The 20463-nt window shown below is 47.1% G+C and overlaps 1 protein-coding gene across 1 annotated transcript; it reads right to left on the bottom strand.

The window, feature by feature from the left end:
* Nucleotides 1-17636: 17636 nt before the first annotated feature.
* Nucleotides 17637-18714, bottom strand: SF3B5 (splicing factor 3b subunit 5). The gene has a single exon (XM_077289187.1). It carries the CDS (start codon nucleotides 18475-18477, stop codon nucleotides 18217-18219), a length of 261 nt encoding a protein of 86 aa, XP_077145302.1. The 5' UTR covers nucleotides 18478-18714; the 3' UTR covers nucleotides 17637-18216.
* Between the last annotated feature and the right edge of the window lie 1749 nt (nucleotides 18715-20463).

Below are 20463 nucleotides of genomic sequence, written 5' to 3'. Positions count from 1 at the left end.
TCGCCTGTGGACCCTGCATCCACCACATTCACCCAGTGTGCCGTGATGGACACATAACGTCCCTGGCCATGCCTACTGGTCCATGCATCTGTAGTCAGGTGCACCTTTGTACTCACAGATTGCCTGAGTGCATGGACGATGCGCTGTTTAACATGCTGGTGCAGGGCTGGGATGGCTTTTCTGGAAAAAAAGTGTCGACTGGGTAGCTCGTATCGTGGTTCAGCGTACTCCATCAGGGCTTTGAAAGCTTCGCTTTCAACTAACCGGTAGGGCATCATCTCTAACGAGATTAGTCTAGCTATGTGGGCGTTAAAACCCTGTGTACGCGGATGCGAGGATAAGTACTTCCTTTTTCTAACCAGAGTCTCATGTAGGGTGAGCTGGACTGGAGAGCTGGAGATCGTGGAACTTTCGGGTGTGCCGGTGTACATGGCAGACTGAGAGACGGTTGGAGACGGTATTGTTTCCGCCGGTGCCCTAGATGCAATATTTCCTCCTACAAAACTGGTGATTCCCTGACCCTGACTGCTTTTGGCTGGCAAAGAAACCTGCACAGATACTGCCGGTGGTGCGGAAAATGGTGGCCTTACAGTGACGGAAGGGATGTTGCGTTGCTGACTAGCTTCATTGGCCGAGGGTGCTACAACCTTGAGGGACGTTTGGTAGTTAGTCCAGGCTTGAAAATGCATGGTGGTTAAGTGTCTATGCATGCAACTAGTATTTAGACTTTTCAGATTCTGACCTCTGCTTAAGCTAGTTGAACATTTTTGACAGATGACTTTGCGCTGATCAGTTGGATGTTGTTTAAAAAAATGCCAGACTGCACTCTTCCTAGACTCGGATCCCTTTTCAGGGATTGCAGACTGAGCTTTAACCGGATGGCAACGCTGTGCTCCAACAGGTTTTGGCTTTGACACGCGTTTTGGGCCAGATACGGGCCCGGCAGATGGAACCTGTTGCGATGTTGATGCCTGCTGCGGCCCCTCCTCCACCTCCGCTTCTGAACTACTGCCGCCTGCACCCTGTTCCCCCAATGGCTGCCAATCGGGGTCAATAACTGGGTCATCTATTACCTCCTCTTCGAGCTCGTGTGCAACTTCGTCTGTGTCACTGTGTCGGTCGGTGGTATAGCGTTCGTGGCGGGGCAACATAGTCTCATCAGGGTCTGATTGTGGATCTGTACCCTGAGAGGGCAATGTGGTGGTCTGAGTCAAAGGAGCAGCATAGTACTCTGGCTGTGGCTGTGCATCAGTGCACTCCATGTCAGAATATACTTGTAATGGGCATGGCCTGTTAAATGTTTCACTTTCTAAGCCAGGGACGGTATGTGTAAAGAGCTCCATGGAGTGACCCGTTGTGTCGCCTGCTGCATCCTTCTCTCTTGTTGTAGTTTTTGCTGAGGAGGACAAGGAAGCGACTTGTCCCTGACCGTGAACATCCACAAGCGACGCGCTGCTTTTACATTTACCAGTTTCGGAAGAGGAGGCAAAAGAGCTAGAGGCTGAGTCTGCAATGTAAGCCAAAACTTGCTGTTGCTGCTCCGCCTTTAAAAGCGGTTTTCCTACTCCCAGAAAAGAGAGCGTTCGAGGCCTTGTGTAGCCTGACGACGAAACTGGCTCCACAGCTCCAGACTTAGGTGGAATATTTTTATCCCCACGACCACCTGATGCTCCACTACCACTACCATCATTACCAGCTGACAATGAACGCCCACGACGACCTCTTGCACCAGACTTCCTCATTGTTTTAAAATCTTAACCAAAGTAACTTTATTTGTTGCTGTCAAACAACTTACACGGTGAGCTATAACTTCAGTATGATTTCAATATCCCTTAACAGGTTGGTGAGACCACAAGGAAAATCAGGCACAATGTTACACACTCTGTTTTCTGTGGCACAAAATCACAGAGATGACACACACGCAGGACTGTCACTCAAGCACTAATGTCAATATTAATCTCCCACCTAATTTATTTTTTTTTTTTTCTCAGGGAGACTTTAGAAACCAAATAATATTAAAAAAAAAAAAAAAAATAGGCTTTCTATGGCCCACTGAATGAGAGGGAGAGAGGTGGCACACCCAGGAGTCAAGACTGGCACACAAGCTGAAAGGGCAATATTACTCTCCCACTGTTTTTTTAGGTTTTTTTTTTTTTTCAGGGAGACTTTAGAAACCAAATAATAAGAAAAAAAATAAATAAATAAATAGGCTTTCTATAGCCCACTGAATGAGAGATAGCACACACAGCAGTGGCACACAAGCCCTGACTGAGGCCAATATTTTTCTCCCACTGATTGATGTAGTGTTTTTGTGTTGAGGTAGATTTTAGAACACAAATCAAGGAAAAAAAATAAAAAATGCTTTCTATGGCCCACTGAATGAGAGAGAGGTGGCACACCCAGGAGTCAAGACTGGCACACAAGCTGAAAGGGCAATATTACTCTCCCACTGTTTTTTTATGTATTTTTTGTTTTTTCAGGGAGACTTTAGAAACCCAATAATATTTTTAAAAAAAAATAAATAGGCTTTCTATGGCCCACTGAATGAGAGGGAGAGAGGTGGCACACCCAGGAGTCAAGACTGGCACACAAGCTGAAAGGGCAATATTATTCTCCCACTGTTTTTTTAGGTTTTTTTTTTTTTTTTCAGGGAGAATTAGAAACCAAATAATATTAAAAAAAATAAATAAATAAATAGGCTTGCTATAGCCCACTGAATGAGAGATAGCACACACAGCAGTGGCACACAAGCCCTGACTGAGGCCAATATTTTTCTCCCACTGATTGATGTAGTGTTTTTGTGTTGAGGTAGATTTTAGAACACAAATCACGGAAAAAATAAATAGGCTTTCTATGGCCCACTCAGTGAGAGGGAGAGAGGTGGCACACCCAGGAGTCAAGACTGGCACACAAGCTGAAAGGGCAATATTATTCTCCCACTGTTTTTTTAGGTTTTTTTTTTTTTTCAGGGAGACTTTAGAAACCAAATAATAAGAAAAAAAATAAATAAATAAATAGGCTTGCTATAGCCCACTGAATGAGAGATAGCACACACAGCAGTGGCACACAAGCCCTGACTGAGGCCAATATTTTTCTCCCACTGATTGATGTAGTGTTTTTGTGTTGAGGTAGATTTTAGAACACAAATCACGGAAAAAATAAATAGGCTTTCTATGGCCCACTCAGTGAGAGATGGCACACACAGGGATTGCACTGTAGCAGAAATGCCAATCTTAATCTCCCACAAAAAACAAACAAAAAAAAAAAACTGTCCTACAATTACTATCTCCCTGCAGTAATGTAAGCCAGGTATGGCAGGCAGCAATAGGAGTGGACTGATGCACAAATTAAATAAAAAGTGTGGACAAACAAAAAAGATAGCTGTGCAGAAAGGAAGGAACAAGAGGATATGTGCTTTGAAAAAAGCAGTTGGTTTCCACAGTGGCGTACACACAGCAATACAGCTATCACGGAGCCTTCTAGGGCAGCCCAATGAGCTACAGCGCTGAGGGGAAAAAAAAAAATAAATAGCTTCCACAGTCCCTGCACACCGAAGGTGGTGTTGGACAGTGGAAATCGCTGCAGCACAAGCGGTTTGGTGGTTAGTGGACCCTGCCTAACGCTCTCCCTGCTTCTGACGAAGCGGCAGCAACCTGTCCCTAAGCTCAGATCAGCAGCAGTAAGATGGCGGTCGGCGGGAACGCCCCTTTATAGCCCCTGTGACGCCGCAGACAGCAAGCCAATCACTGCAATGCCCTTCTCTAAGATGGTGGGGACCAGGATCTATGTCATCACGCTGCCCACACTCTGCGTTCACCTTCATTGGCTGAGAAATGGCGCTTTTCGCGTCATTGAAACGCGACTTTGGCGCGAAAGTCGCGTACCGCATGGCCGACAAGCACAGGGGTCGGATCGGGTTTCATGAGACGCCGACTTAGCCAAAAGTCGGCGACTTTTGAAAATGATCGACCCGTTTCGCTCAACCCTAGCGGTGACTGATGTAATTGTTCTGGAACAACGATGACTGGAAAATGAAGACCTACCTCTTCCGGCAAACCTACATCCTGCAGTAACCACCAATCGACCAAACCACTGCACGACCAGCTCTATCCTCACCTACTGTATCCTCACCCATCCCTTGTAGATTGTGAGCCTTCGCGGGCAGGGTCCTCTCTCCTCCTGTACCAGTTGTGACTTGTATTGTTTAAGATTATTGTACCTGTTTTTATTATGTATACCCCTCCTCACATGTAAAGCGCCATGGAATAAATGGCGCTATAATAATAAATAATAAATAATAATAATTTCAGAATATTATTTTCTGGTGGCTGATATGCTGGTGTAGTGATGACTGATGTATCAATGCTGGCTTAGTATCGACTGATGTAGTGGAGCGCCCGCGCGGGCAGTGGGGTACTCGGTACCGGGTCCTTCGGTTCACAGGGGGATGTCACATGGCTGACCTGGTCCGTAGCCCTGGGACGTCCTTGTAAAGGGAATGTTCGTGACGCCACCTGTGGTATTCGGTCAGGGTGACCGACGCTGCTAAGGGGTCGGCTGGGGTGATGTTATGGCAGCTAGATGGTATACCTTCCCACAGGTGAAGTATGTCCCCAGGGCTTCCTAGTGTGTAGATGGTGGATGGTGTGAGGCGCAGTGAAGAACGAGGACACAAGGTTGTAGTCTCTTTACCTTTTACTGAAGTTTTCAGCATCCACAGTCCATAGCACCAGATCACAGGGCAGGCAGAGTCTGGCTGGTTTGGAGGCAAATCTAGAGTCCCCTTATCCAGGTGGAAATCAGTAGCCTTCCTCTAGCGCCTTGGTGCTGTAGTACCTTACTGCTAAGCCTTTCATAAGGTGCTCACAACTGTTGTAGATGTTATTGATGTAATGTCTCTCTCTCTGTCCCCCAGATGGATAGGACAACCCATATGACTGGTGGCGTGAGGCTTTTTACAGGGACTCTATCATGCACCGGCCTCTCGTGGGTGCCACCTTGCCTCCTGGGTATGGGGCGGATCAGTAACTTGCAATTAGCTGTCCTGCCGGTCTCTGGAGCAAGGCATAAAGAACAGTTGCTCCCTCGGTGTTCCGGCTACTGGGATCCTGCGCCTCAGAAGGAGGCAGCCTGTGCAGGGAAGAACTCCTTCTGGTTTCCACTCCTTTGCTATGACTTCTTCTCACTCTCTACAATACAGTTCTCTGTTTGTGTCCTTTCTTAGGAACTGCTGCACTTAGGGCAGGTGCAGCTCCGTGACCCTCCGTCTGGGCCTCTGACAGGCTCCCACCCCTGTCAGGGACCAACTACCTGAGCAAAGCTCAGCCAGCAACTGCCTAACTTCCTATCCAGGCCACCAGTTTTACCTAAGTGTGAAGAGTGCCCTAATAAATAGGAGCATAGCTCCCCCTGGTCACTGGAGTATGAAATGTGTTGTATGTTTGTGTTACCTGGTAAAGAGATCTCCTTTATTGCCTCCAAACGTAACATCACTCCCCCCTAGAGGGAAATGACATTACTGCAATGACCAGGACCCTAGGGCGCTGCAGTAGCAAATCTGGCTCAATGGAGTCTAAATAGTCATGCTGGAACAACGATGTAATAGAGTTAAAGCAGTAGAATCTGAGTTGCAGTATTGGAAGTGTAGAGACAGAAGACCAACTACTTGAATACTCAGGCAGCATACTGAAGACTGAACTTGGTTCAATTACTTCACTAGCACAGAGGAACAGTGCAATGGCTGAGGTGGAAGGAGCCAGTACAGGTAATCAAAAAACATATTTGCATATTTTATCCAAAGGTCTTGGTCATCCTCAGTAAGGTGAAACATCTCAATTTTGTAAGGCTGATATTTACACCATTGCACAACTATTGCCACATTTCAGAAATAGGTAACATCTGCAATATTGTCCGCATTTATTAAAAGAGGCCATTGCAGAGGTTCCTGTTGCTATATCTGTAGTGTTTTTTGGTGATCCGATTTTTGGTTTATTTGAGACAGAACATGTTTCTCAAAATTTAGCATTATCTAACGATGGCAATTATTCTAGAAGTAAATTTGGTTATTATGATAGGGGATGGTTGAATGCAGTGACTGCCTAGCAATTACCTTTCTTGCTTGATATAATATAATACACTCAAGAAAAGTTATTTGGTGCAAAATCATCTCTCACACGAATATAGGCCCCCCTGAGTTCTAAAAGACAGTAAAGTCATATACCCTATTTATTAACTGTAGCACTTTCTTCCAGAAAAGCTCCCAAATTTGTACAATCCTAGATCATACGCATTTGATGCATTATTTTGGCTGTGTGTAGGGCATTTGGCATCACCCCTAAGCAGATGGAGCTTGACATGGAGATTGAGCAGGAACTATTGCCAGTGAATTATTTAGCTTGCAAACACACACTGTTTGTCCTCATGAAGAGAGGGATTAGTATTTGTGTGACTTCTGCAAAATTATAGGAAGATTTTAACAAGCAGTGACTGGTCTTGAGCAATGAAACATAAGATCGGGGACATGTGTACGCAATACATCATATTAACCTCCAACTGCAAAAAGTCAGACCATAAGGAAAGTCAAGAGTGAAGGCTTCAAGGACACAGCAGTGTCTAGTAGTCAGACAAACATGCCAGCAGCAGGGATCCCCCAAGGAGAAGCTCCAATCCTCTGCCCTGATGAATATGCAGTCTAAACTCTGATTAGATTAGTCTCCTGGTGGAAGACACAGGCGTAAGTGGCAGATGACAAATGCTGAAGCCCTCTCTGAAAGGACACAGTACAGAGGCTGATCATTAATGATCCTTGTACACCATCTAGTGTACAAATTCCGAGTTGTATGATGATTAACTTGCAGACAGTGTTTCATTACCAGGACATCGTCTCTACAATAACATCTTATGGTCAAAGTGTAATTACATGTAATAAAGTTTTAATAAATCATTCACACCCAATAATGACGTTATTACCTTCATTGTCCTATACTCATATTCGCAATGGCTACAGAAAACCAAACTTTAGACATAGAAACATGCAAACAGATTTTTTTCATCCTCTTTAGAAGGGGAAGTCACAAATAGCACCAGTTTGTGATCATTTTACATATACTGTAAGTCCACCTTCAGATACAACTTTTTTAGCACAAAAATGTGTGCAAAAACAAGAATTTTTAAAAACATTTTTTTTCTGGAATTTTAGCAGTGATTTTGATTTATTTATTAAGGTCAATGTTCCCTATTCATTAAGACTGACCTTGTACGTTGAAGTCTTATTGAAAGGGCATGATGGAGTAAGATGCAACAAATTCATTAAAAAGGCACACGGTCACGGCATGAATTCGGAGCTTCTTATCAGTGGTATGCGCCTACTTGTGCCATTCCAGAGATAATACTCCATTCCGGGACTGGAGTTACTTTACTCTACTAATGTGGCATGGTTTTATGTAATTTGGTGGACGCGTGCTGCAATGTCCGTGCTCAGCACACTCTGGGGAAGCTGGCAGGGACTAGCACAAAAACGCTAAAAGTTGCTCCATTTTTGCAAAACTTTTCATTGTACAAAAATATTGCAACTTTTCAAAGTGCTTTATGCAAGAATCCTAATTCAAAATCTGGACCTGATGTGCTTCAGCACTTTTTGTAGCAAAAAAACCACGTCAAACGTGCCATAAAACACTCTACTAAAATTACAACATTCCTTTAAAATACTTGTGTGATGGCACCCTAATTGTTTAAATTTGTTTTCCCACTAATAAATGGGAATTATACAGTAATGAATTAATATTGTATTACTGCTTTTATACTGCTATGCAATCAGATTGCTTTAAAAAATATGTTGTGTTTGTCTCCTGGTAGTCTAGATCTGATGCAGGAACCCCTCTCTTCCTTTATCTAAGGGCTGTCCCACACGTCCAGATAATTCCGGTACCGGAATAAATCCGTACCGGAGTTATCCGTGTCCGTGTGCCTGGGAACTCACGGAGGCCATACGTGCGGCACACGTGTGCCGCCCGTATGGCGAGTGGGTACCACACGGAGCGTGTGGTACCCACTCTGCATGGTGCTGAAGCTGCTGAAGCTGCGATTCATATCCTCTCTGCAGTAGCGTTTGCTGCAGAGAAAATATGAAGAATAGTGTTAAAAATAAAGATTTAGGTGTCCGCCGCCCCCCCACCCCCTGTGCGCCCCCCCGCTGGTCAGAAAATACTTACCCGGGTCCCCCGTCGGCTGTCGCTCCTTCCTGGTCTGGCCGCGGCTTCTCCTGCATGCAGTCACGTGGGGCCGATCATTTACAGTCATGAATATGTGGCTCCACCTCCCATAGGGGCGGAGCCGACTATTCATGATTGTAAATGATCGGCCCCACGTGACCGCATACAGTAAGCCGCGGCCAGACCAGGAAGGAGCGAGGGAGCGGGTAAGTATTTTCTGACCAGCGGGGGGGCGCACAGGGAGTGGGGGGGCGGCGGACACCTAAATCTTTATTTTTAACACTATTCTTCATATTTTCTCTATAGCAAACGCTGCTACAGGGAAGATATGAATACCGGCTTCAGCACCATGTGGGGGGGACAGCGCTTACTGTAGCGCTGTCTCCTGCACGCACACGGACCCCAGACGGAGAATGTCCGTGTGAGGTCCGTGTTTTACACGGACCCATTGACTCTATTGGGTCCGTGTAATACGTGCGCTCCCACGAACACTGACATGTCTCCGTGTTTGGCACACGGAGACACGGTCCGCAAAAAATCAATGACATCTGCACAGATGCATTGATTTTTATGGGTCTACGTGTGTCAGTGTCTCCGGTACGTGAGGAAACTGTCACCTCACGTACCGGAGCCACTGACGTGTGAAACCGGCCTAATTTAGTATTGAGCCATCCATCATTAGCTCATGTTCACCCTCTGTACAAGCCTGTCTGAGAATCATTTTTTTACATGTTGTGCATAACCACAAGAATTTCATACCTCTTCTGGCATCTTCATACATGGCTCTGCAACTTAGTTGATGTTATCTTTCAGGTGCTCATTTTTCCATTATCTACTGATTAAACAGCAATTTGTTCATTGAATTGCCACTTCAAATTAGACTTCATTTCAGAGCCAAGACTATATTATACCACAAATTAAAATGAAACTTTTAGATAAACATTAGGTATCAGATCTAAAGAATTATTTTTTGTCAGCCCACAAACTGTAATATAGTCAGATTTTAAGATAGTAACATAGTGTGGTCAGCAATTGCAACGTGGAAGGAATTTGAAGATGTTTGGAACGCTTTCCAGCTTCCTAAACATATAGGGGACGAGATACCGTAATCTGCCATGATTAATTTTATTCAGACTAAAAAAATATTCAATGTCCTCCTCCTCATTTGGTGCATATGGTAGAGGTGACATGCCAATATATTTTAGAATGTTGCCCCTTAGGAGTAAGGCTATATACAGTATTTAAAGTTTATATGATACAAAGTGTATTTGCATCATATAAATTTATCCCCATTGACATCTACTGTAAATGTTCATCTACCAATAAGAAAGACTCTCTTATTGATGCTGGACCAAGGTCTCTGAACCCCATACTAAGCCACAGCCACTCCCGCGTCCATGCCTCGCTGATTCACGTCAGTGAAACTTACCCTTAAATACAGACCATTAACCAACCACAGCAGAATTACATCAACTGCACTCTCCTATCGAATCCACCAGCTCCTCCCCTTCAGATGAGATGGATTCGGAAGTAACTCCAGCATCTACGACCAGGATTTCTAATAATCCTACGCCAAACCAAGTAGCTTTACAGGCACCATTTCAGTCTATCCTACACTCCAAATTGTCCAAAATGTCTGACAAGATAACCAAAGATCTCTCCAAAGAAATAAGAGAGCTAGGATCTCATACTTTTGCTCTGTAAGACACTACAATCTCGGCTCTCATTTCTCACATAAAAGAGATGGAGATCATAGAATCATAGAATGTTAGAGTTGGAAGGGAACTCCTGGGTCATCTGGTCCAACCCCCTGCTCCAAGCAGGATTCACTAAATCATCCCAGACAGGTGTCTGTCCAGCCTCTGTTTGAAGACTTCCATTGAAGGAGATCTCACCACCTCTCATGGCAGCCTGTTCCACTCATTGATCACCCTAACTGTCAAAAAGTTTGAACGCTGAACAGGCGGTATGACAGTTGTGCAGGTAGTACCATCTATAGCGCATGAAACTAGCTCCTGTTCTTCCTCCTCCTCATTGTCACCCAATCCACGTTAGGATGAGATGAGGCTGAGCTGTCTGTAATCACCCTGTATGGTTCCTTGATCCATCTCATCATGCTCCGCCTGCAATGCATCCTCTTTGATTGTGAGCAGAGAGCATTTCAGAACACAGAGAAGTGGGATGGTGACGCTAATTACGACATCATCACCGCTCACCATCTTGGTGGAGTCCTCAAAGTTTTGGAGGATGTACATATTTCTGACATCCATGTCCACTCCTGAGGTCTTGTGTGTGGAGTCTGAACTGAATACCGATGGCCTTGTTGATGCTGATAGTCAACAACTGCCCTCTTCTACTCACAAATCCTTTCCAACACCTGCAGTGTAGAGTTCCAATGCGTGGGGACATCACACACCAGTCAGTGAGCTGGATGCTGGCTGCAAACGCTGCTAAAGCACAGCAAAAGGTGGCGAAAGCTGTAGCTGACTTTTTAAAATAGGCACACAGGCGGCTTATTTTGACAAGCAGATCCGGCAGTTACGGGTAGGTTTTGAGAAGCCGCTAAACTAGGAGGTTAAGCACATGGGCCATGCATGGTACGTGTGTAAGATTGTCTCACCTCAGAGCCGCCACCAGATTCCGGCCATGTCACACACGACCATGCCTGGCTGTAGGTTCAGCGGTGTCAGCCACAGATCTGCCTGCTTTTTCAGAGCTGGGCACAACTCTTCAGCATTGGGTGGTTTGTCACCTAAGCATATTAGCTTCAGTTCAGCCTGTTATCGTTTGGCTGAGGCAGTGCTGCAGTGCATCCAGCTTGTGACTGATGTGGTCATTTTGGAGATGGAGACTGAATAGGAGGAGGTGCAGGAGCTGTAGACTGTGGGGGCAACCCTGATTGACTTAGGGCCCGCAATCCTAGGCTTCGGGAGGACATGTTCCATCCCAAGGTCCGACTGGGTCACAGCTTCCACTATGTTAACCCAGTGTGCCATCAGTGAGATGTGTCGTCCCTGCCCACAAGCACTTGTCCACGTGTCCGTGGTTAGGTGGACTTTCCCAGTAACTGCATTGTTGAGGGCACGGCTAATGTTGTGGGACACGTGCTTGTGTAATGCGGGAAAGGCATACCAGGAGAAATAGAGGCGACTGGGGACCGAGGGACGGCCGCTGCCATCAGGTTGCGGAAAGCTTGCATCTCCACGAGCCTAAAAGGCAACATTTCGAGCACAAGCAGTGGAGAAATGTGGGAATTCAGTAGTGAGGCTTGTGGGGCGTTTGCTGCGTATTAGCGCTTGCATTCTAAGGACTGGGGTATGGGCAACTGAACGATGCGCTGGGACAAGGACATGCTTGCTGATGGTGCTAGTTGTGTGTAACGACAGGTGCAGGGCAGGAGGCATCTTCTCATGCACCATGGACAGGGGATTGGCTTGCATGCACAACAGCGGAAGCAGTGGTGTCACCCGCAGACACTGTTCCTGGAGCCTGGAGTTCTGGCCACAAAGTCAGGTGCTTTGCTGCCATGTGTCTGATCATGCTAGTGGTGGTCAGGCTGGTAGTTTTGCTACCCCTGCTGATGCTGGCCTGGCAGGTGATGCAAATGGCCTTTTTGGGGTTATCAACACAGTCTTTAAAAAATGATCAGAGTCGGGAAAACCTAACAGTTGTACTGGCAACTTCCGTCATGTTGCTGTTTGCCCACTTTGATGCCACTTCTGATGCCCAGAACCCATTTCGGTCAGGCTATAGGGTAGTAGGGTAGGTATAGGGTTTGATGCGGGGCATCACTATCTGTGTATTCTTAGTGTGAGTTCAGTGGCCCAAAAGTCATTTAACCCCTTAAAACATCAGTTACTTATTCAAATCTGTGAAAAAGGGCTGTATGCCTACTTTGATGCCAAGAACCCATTTGGGCCAGGCTGGAAGAACCTGGGTTTGATGCAGGCCATCACTATCTATGTATTCTTAGTGTGAGATCAGTGGCCCAAAGTCATTTAACCCCTTAAAAACATCACTTATTCAAATCTGTGAAAATGTTCTGTATGCCCATTTTGATGCCAAATCTGATGCCCAGAACTCATTTGGGCCAGGCTGGAAAGACCTGGGTTTGATGTGGGTCATCACTATCTATGTATTCTTAGTGTGAGATCAGTGGCCCAAGGTTATTTGGCCTCTTAAAAACATCAATTACTTATTCAAATCTGTGAACATGGGCTATATGCCCACTTTGATGCCAATTCTGATAACAAGAACCCATTTGGGCCAGGCTGGAAGGACCTGTGTTTGATGTGGGCCATCACTATCTATGTATTCTTAGTGTCAGATCAGTGGCCCAAGGTCATTTAACCCCTTAAAAACATCAGTTACTTATTCAAATCTGTGAAAATGCCAATGCCAATTCTGATGCCCAGAACCTATTTGGGCCAGGATAACATAACCTGGGTTTGATGAAGGGCATCATTATCTATGAATTGTTAGTGTGAGATCAGTGGCCCAAAGTCATTTAACCCCTTAAAAACATCAGTTACTTATTCAAATGGCCAAAATCGACTATCTGCCCACTTTGATGCCAGTTCTGATGCCCAGAACCCATTTGGGCTAGGCTGGAGGGACCTGGGTTTGATACAAGGCATCACTATCTATGTATTCTTTGTGTGAGATCAGTGGCCCAAGGTCATTTAACCCCTTAAAAACATGCTACTTATTCAAATCTGTGAAAATGGGCTGTATGCCCATTTTGATGCCAATTCTGATGCTCAGAACACATTTGTGCCAGGCTGGTAGGACCTGGGTTTGATGTGGGCTATCACCATCTATGTATTTTTAGGGTGCAATCAGTTACTTATTAAAATCTGTGAAAATGGGCTGTATGCTCACTTTGATGCCAATTCTGATGCCATGAACCCATTTGGGCACAGGCTGCAAGGACCTGGGTTTGATGCAAGGCATCTATATGTATTCTTAGTGTGAGATCAGTGGTCTAAAGTCATTTAACCTCTTAAAAACATCAGTTACTTATTCAAATCAGTGAAAATGGGCTGTATGCCCACTTTGATGCCAAGAAGCCATTTGCGCTAGGCTGGAAGGACCTGGGTTTGATGCAGGCCATCACTATCTGTGTATTCTTAGTGTGAGATCAGTGGCCCAAAGTCATTTAACCCCTTAAAAACATCAGTTACTTATTCAAATCTGTGAAAATGGGCTGTTTGCCCACTTTAATGCCAGTTCTGATGCCCAGAACCCTTTTGGGCCAGGTTGAAGAGACCTGTCTTTGCTGTGGGGCTCCCTGTTCTATATGTATGCACTGTGGTATCAGTGGCCCAAAGTCATTTAACCCCTTAAAAACACCAGTTACTTATTCAAATGCCCAAAATCGACTGCCCACTTTGATGCCAGTTCTGATGCACAGAACGCATTTAGGCCAGGCTGTAGCAACCTGGTTTTGATGTTGGGCGCCCTGTTCTATATGTCTGCAGTGTGATATCAGTGGCCCAGTCATTTAACCCTTTAACGCCCTTCGGTGCCCACTTTCATGCCCATTTTTGTGCCAGTTTCATACTTTTTGTAGCTATTTTTAAGTGTATTCCCATCAGGGCACCTCGCTGCATTCTATGTTATTATTGTGATGCTTATTTTTGTTGTTAAACCTATAAAAAACAGAAAAGAAAAAATTGCCGAATAAGAAACTGAACGAATAAGAAACCAACATCAGCCTCGTCCAATGTCAATATCTCCTAACAGGCAAGAGAGCAGCTTCCATAAATGTCAAGAAAACAGAATACAATAATCTGCAATCAGAAATACAGATTACACTGGTCAACAGCATTTTTGGTGCCAAAGATATTTCATCGAATTTAGGGTATTTTTGGGGTGCTGATTCTGAATATGTCATCAGTTTTGCCAGATTGGCTCAAGTTTTTGAGATTTTTGGTATCTTATTTATAGCACTTGTTGGTAAATGCGACGCATCATCTCATTAATTTCTTTGGATTAGTACTTGAACTGAGTAGTTCTCAATATAGTTTTGTGTTAATTAGTGTTCTAAAAGTTTGTTCATAGCTTGATTTTTGCACTAACTTTATGTTGTTGTCTGTTTTCCAGTGAAAAGCATGAACTCATCAAGAAGAAGTTGTCTTAACGATCCAGACTCATTCTGTTACATTTGTGGTGAATACACACTGCCAAAACATAGAAGAAACATAACAGACTTCGTAAAAAAAGTGTATTTTGCCTATTTTGGGGTTATGCTTGGGGACCAAGACAAGTTTTGGGCACCACACATAGTGTGCAAAGCATGTATCGAATTATTACGAAAATGGAGCAAAGGACAAAGAAAAAGCTTCAAATTTGGTGTTCCAATGGTGTGGAGAGAGCCAAAAAATCATCATGATGACTGTTATTTATGGTAAACACAGGTACAGGCACATCTTCACAATGAGGGACAGGCCTTCTTGCAGATTCCATGTTACTCCCATTTTCATTTCTTATGCTTATTGAATCCTTGCACTTGCACTGCACAGAAATAAGTCATCATGATGATTTTTTGGCTCTCTCCACACCATTGGAACACCAAATTTAAAGCTTTTTCTTTGTCCTTTGCTCCATTTTCGTAATAATTCGATACATGCTTTGCACACTATGTGTGGTGCCCAAAACTTGTCTTGGTCCCCAAGCATAACCCCAAAATAGGCAAAATACACTTTTTTTACGAAGTCTGTTATGTTTCTTCTATGTTTTGGCAGTGTGTATTCACCACAAATGTAACAGAATGAGTCTGGATCGTTAAGACAACTTCTTCTTGATGAGTTCATGCTTTTCACTGGAAAACAGACAACAACATAAAGTTAGTGCAAAAATCAAGCTATGAACAAACTTTTAGAACACTAATTAACACAAAACTATATTGAGAACTGCTCAGTTCAAGTACTAATCCAAAGAAATTAATGAGATGATGCGTCGCATTTACCAACAAGTGCTATAAATAAGATACCAAAAATGTCAAAAACTTGAGCCAATCTGGCAAAACTGATAGCATATTCAGAATCAGCACCCCAAAAATACCCCAAATTCATTAAAATATTTTGGACACCAGAAAATTATCGCAATCTGGTATCAATAAGTTTAAAAATGTATGTGACACATTCCCTTAAAGAAAAATATACCTAAAAAAGAGTATATGATATTTTAAGAAATGTTTAATAGGCTAGAGTAGAGTAGGGCCCTGCCAAAAGAGTCTACCTTGTCGTGAAGGCAGGCTTAAAAAATCTTTTGGTCAAAACAAAAGCTGTTGGCTATGTATGTGATATGTTGTTTGATAGTGTAAAAACACAGGCAAAATCAACACAAAAACTGCACTAAATCCACAGTGAATCCGCAGTGTGTGCACACACCCTTACTGTGTGATTGGTGAGGACGTGGTGCAGAAGTGGGAGTTTTTCCAAGAGTGGGTGGTGGGACTGTGGAAAGATCGATGGGGAGGCGGAGCTTGTGTGGAGCCTGGGCAAAGTCTCAAGGGGGCCCTAAAGTTTGTCCTGAAATTCCTAATGGCAGCCCTGCAGGGAATATAATATACACCAGTTTATATGGGATATGTGTTCATTACCCTTTTATCTATCGTATTTTTCGGATTATAGCACACACTTTTTCCCCCAAATCTGGGAGGAAAATGGGGGTATGTCTTATAAATACCTTACCGACCGCAGTGGAGGAAGCAAGAGTGGGGCATTGCTGCAGCCCGCAGGCTGGGATGAGGGGTCGTTTGGAGGTGCGATACTGTAGGTCTTCGGTGGCGAGGGTGCTCCACCGGCATTTTGTGACAGCCATGGACCCCCACACTTTCATGGTTTACATTGCGGTGGACTCTGGGAAAATAGCTGCCAGGGGCAGCGCATACAGATGGGGATATCGGCACCAAGATCGCAGGAGATAAGATCTCAGCTCCAAGATTTCCATCTGAGCATGCGCCGCTCCCAACTGCCATTTACCCAGAGTCCACCGCAAAGTAAACCATGGAAGTACGAGGGCTCTGGGGTTTCACAAAATGTCGGCGGAGCTCCCTCACCACCGAACACCCTTTTCTCCCAGTCTGGTGTCCGCAGCATCGCCCCACTCCTGCCTCCGCCAGCAGCGACCCTGGGACACTACCCCAAGTAAGCAATAAGACATATGGATTGTAAGAACCACCACCATTTTAATTTAAAAAAGTGTTTTTTGCTACTTTTCTCTTCAAAATTTGGGGTGCGTCTTATAATCCGGATTGTTCTGATGTGCGGCACGCCGCTGCAGGTTTCCGGTGCTCTGCCGACATTTTGTGAAAGCCCAGAACCCCCCGAACTTACATAGTTTACTATGCGGTGGACTCCGGGAAAATGGCTGGCGGGGGAAGCGCATGTGCAGATGGAGATCTCTGCACTAAGATATCGGGAGATGAGATCTCAGCGCTGATTGCTTCCCTCTGCCTACAAGCTTTTTGGAGATCAAATTTCATTCTCCAGCAGGACTTGGCACCTGTCCACACTGCCAAAAGTACCAATATCTGGTTTTAAACAACAGTATCACTGTGCTTCATTGGCCAGCAAACTCGCCTGACCTTAGCCCCATAGAGAATCTATGGGGTATTGTCAAGAGGAAGATGAGACACCAGACCCCACAATGCAGACGAGCTGAAGGCTGCTATCAAAGCAACTTGGGCTTCCATAACACCTCAGCAGTGCCACAGGCTGATCGTCTCCATGCCACGCTGCATTAATGAAGTAATTGATGCGAAAGGAGCCCCGACCAAGTATTGAGTGCATTTTCTGAACATACATTTTAGTAGGCCAACATTTCGGATTTTAAAATCATTTTTCAAGCTGGTGTTATAAAGTATTCATTGACTGTAAGCCATAATCATCACCAGTAACAGAAATAAACACTTGAAATAGATCACTCTGTTTGTAATGACTCTGTATAGCATGAGTTTCGCTTTTTGTATTGAAGAACTGAAAAATTAACTTTTTGATATTCTAATTTTGTGAGATGCACCTGTATATGTAGATAGAGGAATAAACACATCTCATATAACCAGGTGTATATTACATTCCCTGAGCTTGATACATGGGGAATGAATCTGAAATATACCATACACCTGTTTATATGGGTTTATGTGTTCATTCCTCTATTATCTACATATATTTCTTGTTCACTCCATATCCAAGATGCAATAGTAATCTATAATACCTCTCCATATTTTTTGGACCTATAAGTTATGTTCATTCTTTTTATTTATTCCTTTTCTTCATTCTTTTTTATACGTCCCTAAATAATAGTCTAAATCCTGGTGCAAAAATAAGACCTGGGGTGTAAACCCCGCTCTCTACAGGCTCCGGAGGGGGATCCCAATACCACTTACTTAAACCCGATAGTACAAATATATAAAGACAATGAAGAAACATAGTTGTTTATTAAAGGGGAGACCGTCTGGTCTATAGAGCAGAAATCCATGTCTATTACAATAAAAAAAAACAGAGAAAATCCATGTCCTGAAGACGCAATCAAAAGTGAAGAATTCCTAAAGGAGAAATGATGGCATGTATGGCGGAGCTGCTGTCCTGTTACACCGGGAGCATGGACCACGGCTGGGATCATGGCGTAGTCACCGGGAGGATGGAGCAGTCACCAGAACAATGGACAGCTATCAGTCACCAGGAGCAGTCACCAGAACAATGGACAGCTATCAGTCACCAGGAGCATGGAGCAGTCACCAGAACAATGGACAGCTATCAGTCACCAGGAGCATGGAGCAGTCACCAGAACAATGGACAGCTATCAGTCACCAGGAGCATGGACCACTAGTAGTCACCAGGAGGATGGAGCAGTCACCAGGAGCATGGACCACTAGCAGAACAATGGACAGCTATCGGTCACCAGGAGCATGGAGACTACTAGCAGCCAGCAGGAGGAAGGACGAGTCAGCAGCAGCAGCACGGACAGCTATCAGTCCCCAGCCGGCCTGTCCTCGGCACTAGGAGTCGTCCGGCTTGTCCACAGGCGGCCCGCACGGCTGCAGCATCTTCTCCATCAGGTTGAATCGCACCCGGGCCTTGCTCTCGTTCTCGGCCACAGCGAAGTAGTTGAGCAGGTCGAAGTGGCCCATGTAGGAGCAGTACGAGTCGCGGTGCTGGTTCACCAGCCACTCCCACTTGGTGGTGTCCGCATGGCCAGTGCCGATGTACTTGGACTGCAGATGCTCCAGCTGGCTGTGGATGGTGTAGCGGTCCGTCATGGCGCCTCAGGAACTCCGCCACACACAAGGTGGCGAGCAGAGCGGAAGTGACGTCTGCCGGAAACGCAAACTCTGCCGGGACTTGTGACGTCATGGTCACATGCTGTTTGTGTTCTCTGCCCTTCGCGTGAGCTCTCGCGTGGTGCAGCTGAGCGCGCGGGAATTCCAGGCTGGAAATAACCGTCTGCTCCCCTGTGCTAGTGTGCTGAGCTCTGTGAGGGGAGACTGGAGCGGCCATGAGGAGCAGTCTGTGTTCTGGCATAAAGCAGTACAGACAGGAGGAGCTGTGAGAAGTGCTCGTGATGGGGACTCCGGCTCTGTTTGGCTCAAAGAACGGTCCCTTAGCTATAAAGCCTGTACAGGTGTCTAGTGAAGGCTATGTTAATTGCCATGTTCTCAGAGGGCAGCTACTGGGACCAGACTCTCACTCCTAGTATGTATTGCTGTGATTTTCTAAAATCCATGTACTCGCCTGTTCTAATTGTCCCTCTAATGCTCTTGACCGCCCGTGCAGCGGAGCCGGGGAGAATGCGCCCGTGCAGCGGAGCCGGGGAGAATGCGCTCGTGCAGCGGAGCCGGGGAGAATGCGCTCGTGCAGCGGAGCCGGGGAGAATGCGCTCGTGCAGCGGAGCCGGGGTGAAGGCGCCCGTGCAGCGGAGCCGGGGAGAATGCGCCCGTGCAGCGGAGCCGGGGTGAAGGCACCTGTGCAGCGGAGCCGGGGAGAATGCGCCCGTGCAGCGGAGCCGGGGAGAATGCGCTTGTGCAGCGGAGCCGGGGTGAAGGCGCCCGTGCAGCGGAGCCGGGGAGAATGCGCCCGTGCAGCGGAGCCGGGGAGAATGCGCTCGTGCAGGGGAGCCGGGGAGAAGGCGCCCGTGCAGCGGAGCCGGGGAGAATGCACCCGTGCAGCGGAGCCGGGGAGAATGCGCTCGTGCAGCGGAGCCGGGGAGAATGCGCTCGTGCAGCGGAGCCGGGGAGAATGCGCTCGTGCAGCGGAGCCGGGGAGAATGCGCCCGTGCAGCGGAGCCGGGGAGAATGCGCCCGTGCAGCGGAGCCGGGGAGAATGCGCCCGTGCAGCGGAGCCGGGGAGAATGCGCCCGTGCAGCGGAGCCGGGGAGAATGCGCTCGTGCAGCGGAGCCGGGGAGAATGCGCTCGTGCAGCGGAGGCGAGGAGAATGCGCCCGTGCAGCGGAGCCGGGGAGAATGCGCCTGTGCAGGGGAGCCGGGGAGAATGCGCCCGTGCAGGGGAGCCGGGGAGAATGCGCCCGTGCAGCGGAGGCGGGGAGAATGCGCCCGTGCAGCGGAGGCGGGGAGAATGCGCCCGTGCAGCGGAGCCGGGGAGAATGAGCCCGTGCAGCGGAGCCGGGGAGAATGCGCCCGTGCAGCGGAGCCGGGGAGAATGCGCCCGTGCAGGGGAGCCGGGGAGAATGCGCCCGTGCAGGGGAGCCGGGGAGAATGCGCCCGTGCAGCGGAGGCGGGGAGAATGCGCCCGTGCAGCGGAGGCGGGGAGAATGCGCCCGTGCAGCGGAGCCGGGGAGAATGAGCCCGTGCAGCGGAGCCGGGGAGAATGCGCCCGTGCAGCGGAGCCGGGGAGAATGCGCCCGTGCAGCGGAGCCGGGGAGAATGCGCCCGTGCAGCGGAGCCGGGGAGAATGCGCCCGTGCAGCGGAGGCGGGGAGAATGCGCCCGTGCAGCGGAGCCGGGGAGAATGAGCCCGTGCAGCGGAGCCGGGGAGAATGCGCCCGTGCAGGGGAGCCGAGGAGAATGCGCCCGTGCAGGGGAGCCGGGGAGAATGCGCCCGTGCAGCGGAGCCGGGGAGAATGAGCCCGTGCAGCGGAGGCGGGGAGAATGCGCCCGTGCAGCGGAGCCGGGGAGAATGAGCCCGTGCAGCGGAGGCGGGGAGAATGCGCCCGTGCAGCGGAGCCGGGGAGAATGCGCCCGTGCAGCGGAGCCGGGGAGAATGCGCCCGTGCAGCGGAGGCGGGGAGAAT

This window comes from Ranitomeya variabilis, chromosome 2 (genome assembly GCF_051348905.1).
Source record: "Ranitomeya variabilis isolate aRanVar5 chromosome 2, aRanVar5.hap1, whole genome shotgun sequence".
NCBI lineage: Eukaryota > Metazoa > Chordata > Amphibia > Anura > Dendrobatidae > Ranitomeya > Ranitomeya variabilis.
This window is presented reverse-complemented; position numbering and strand designations above follow the sequence as displayed.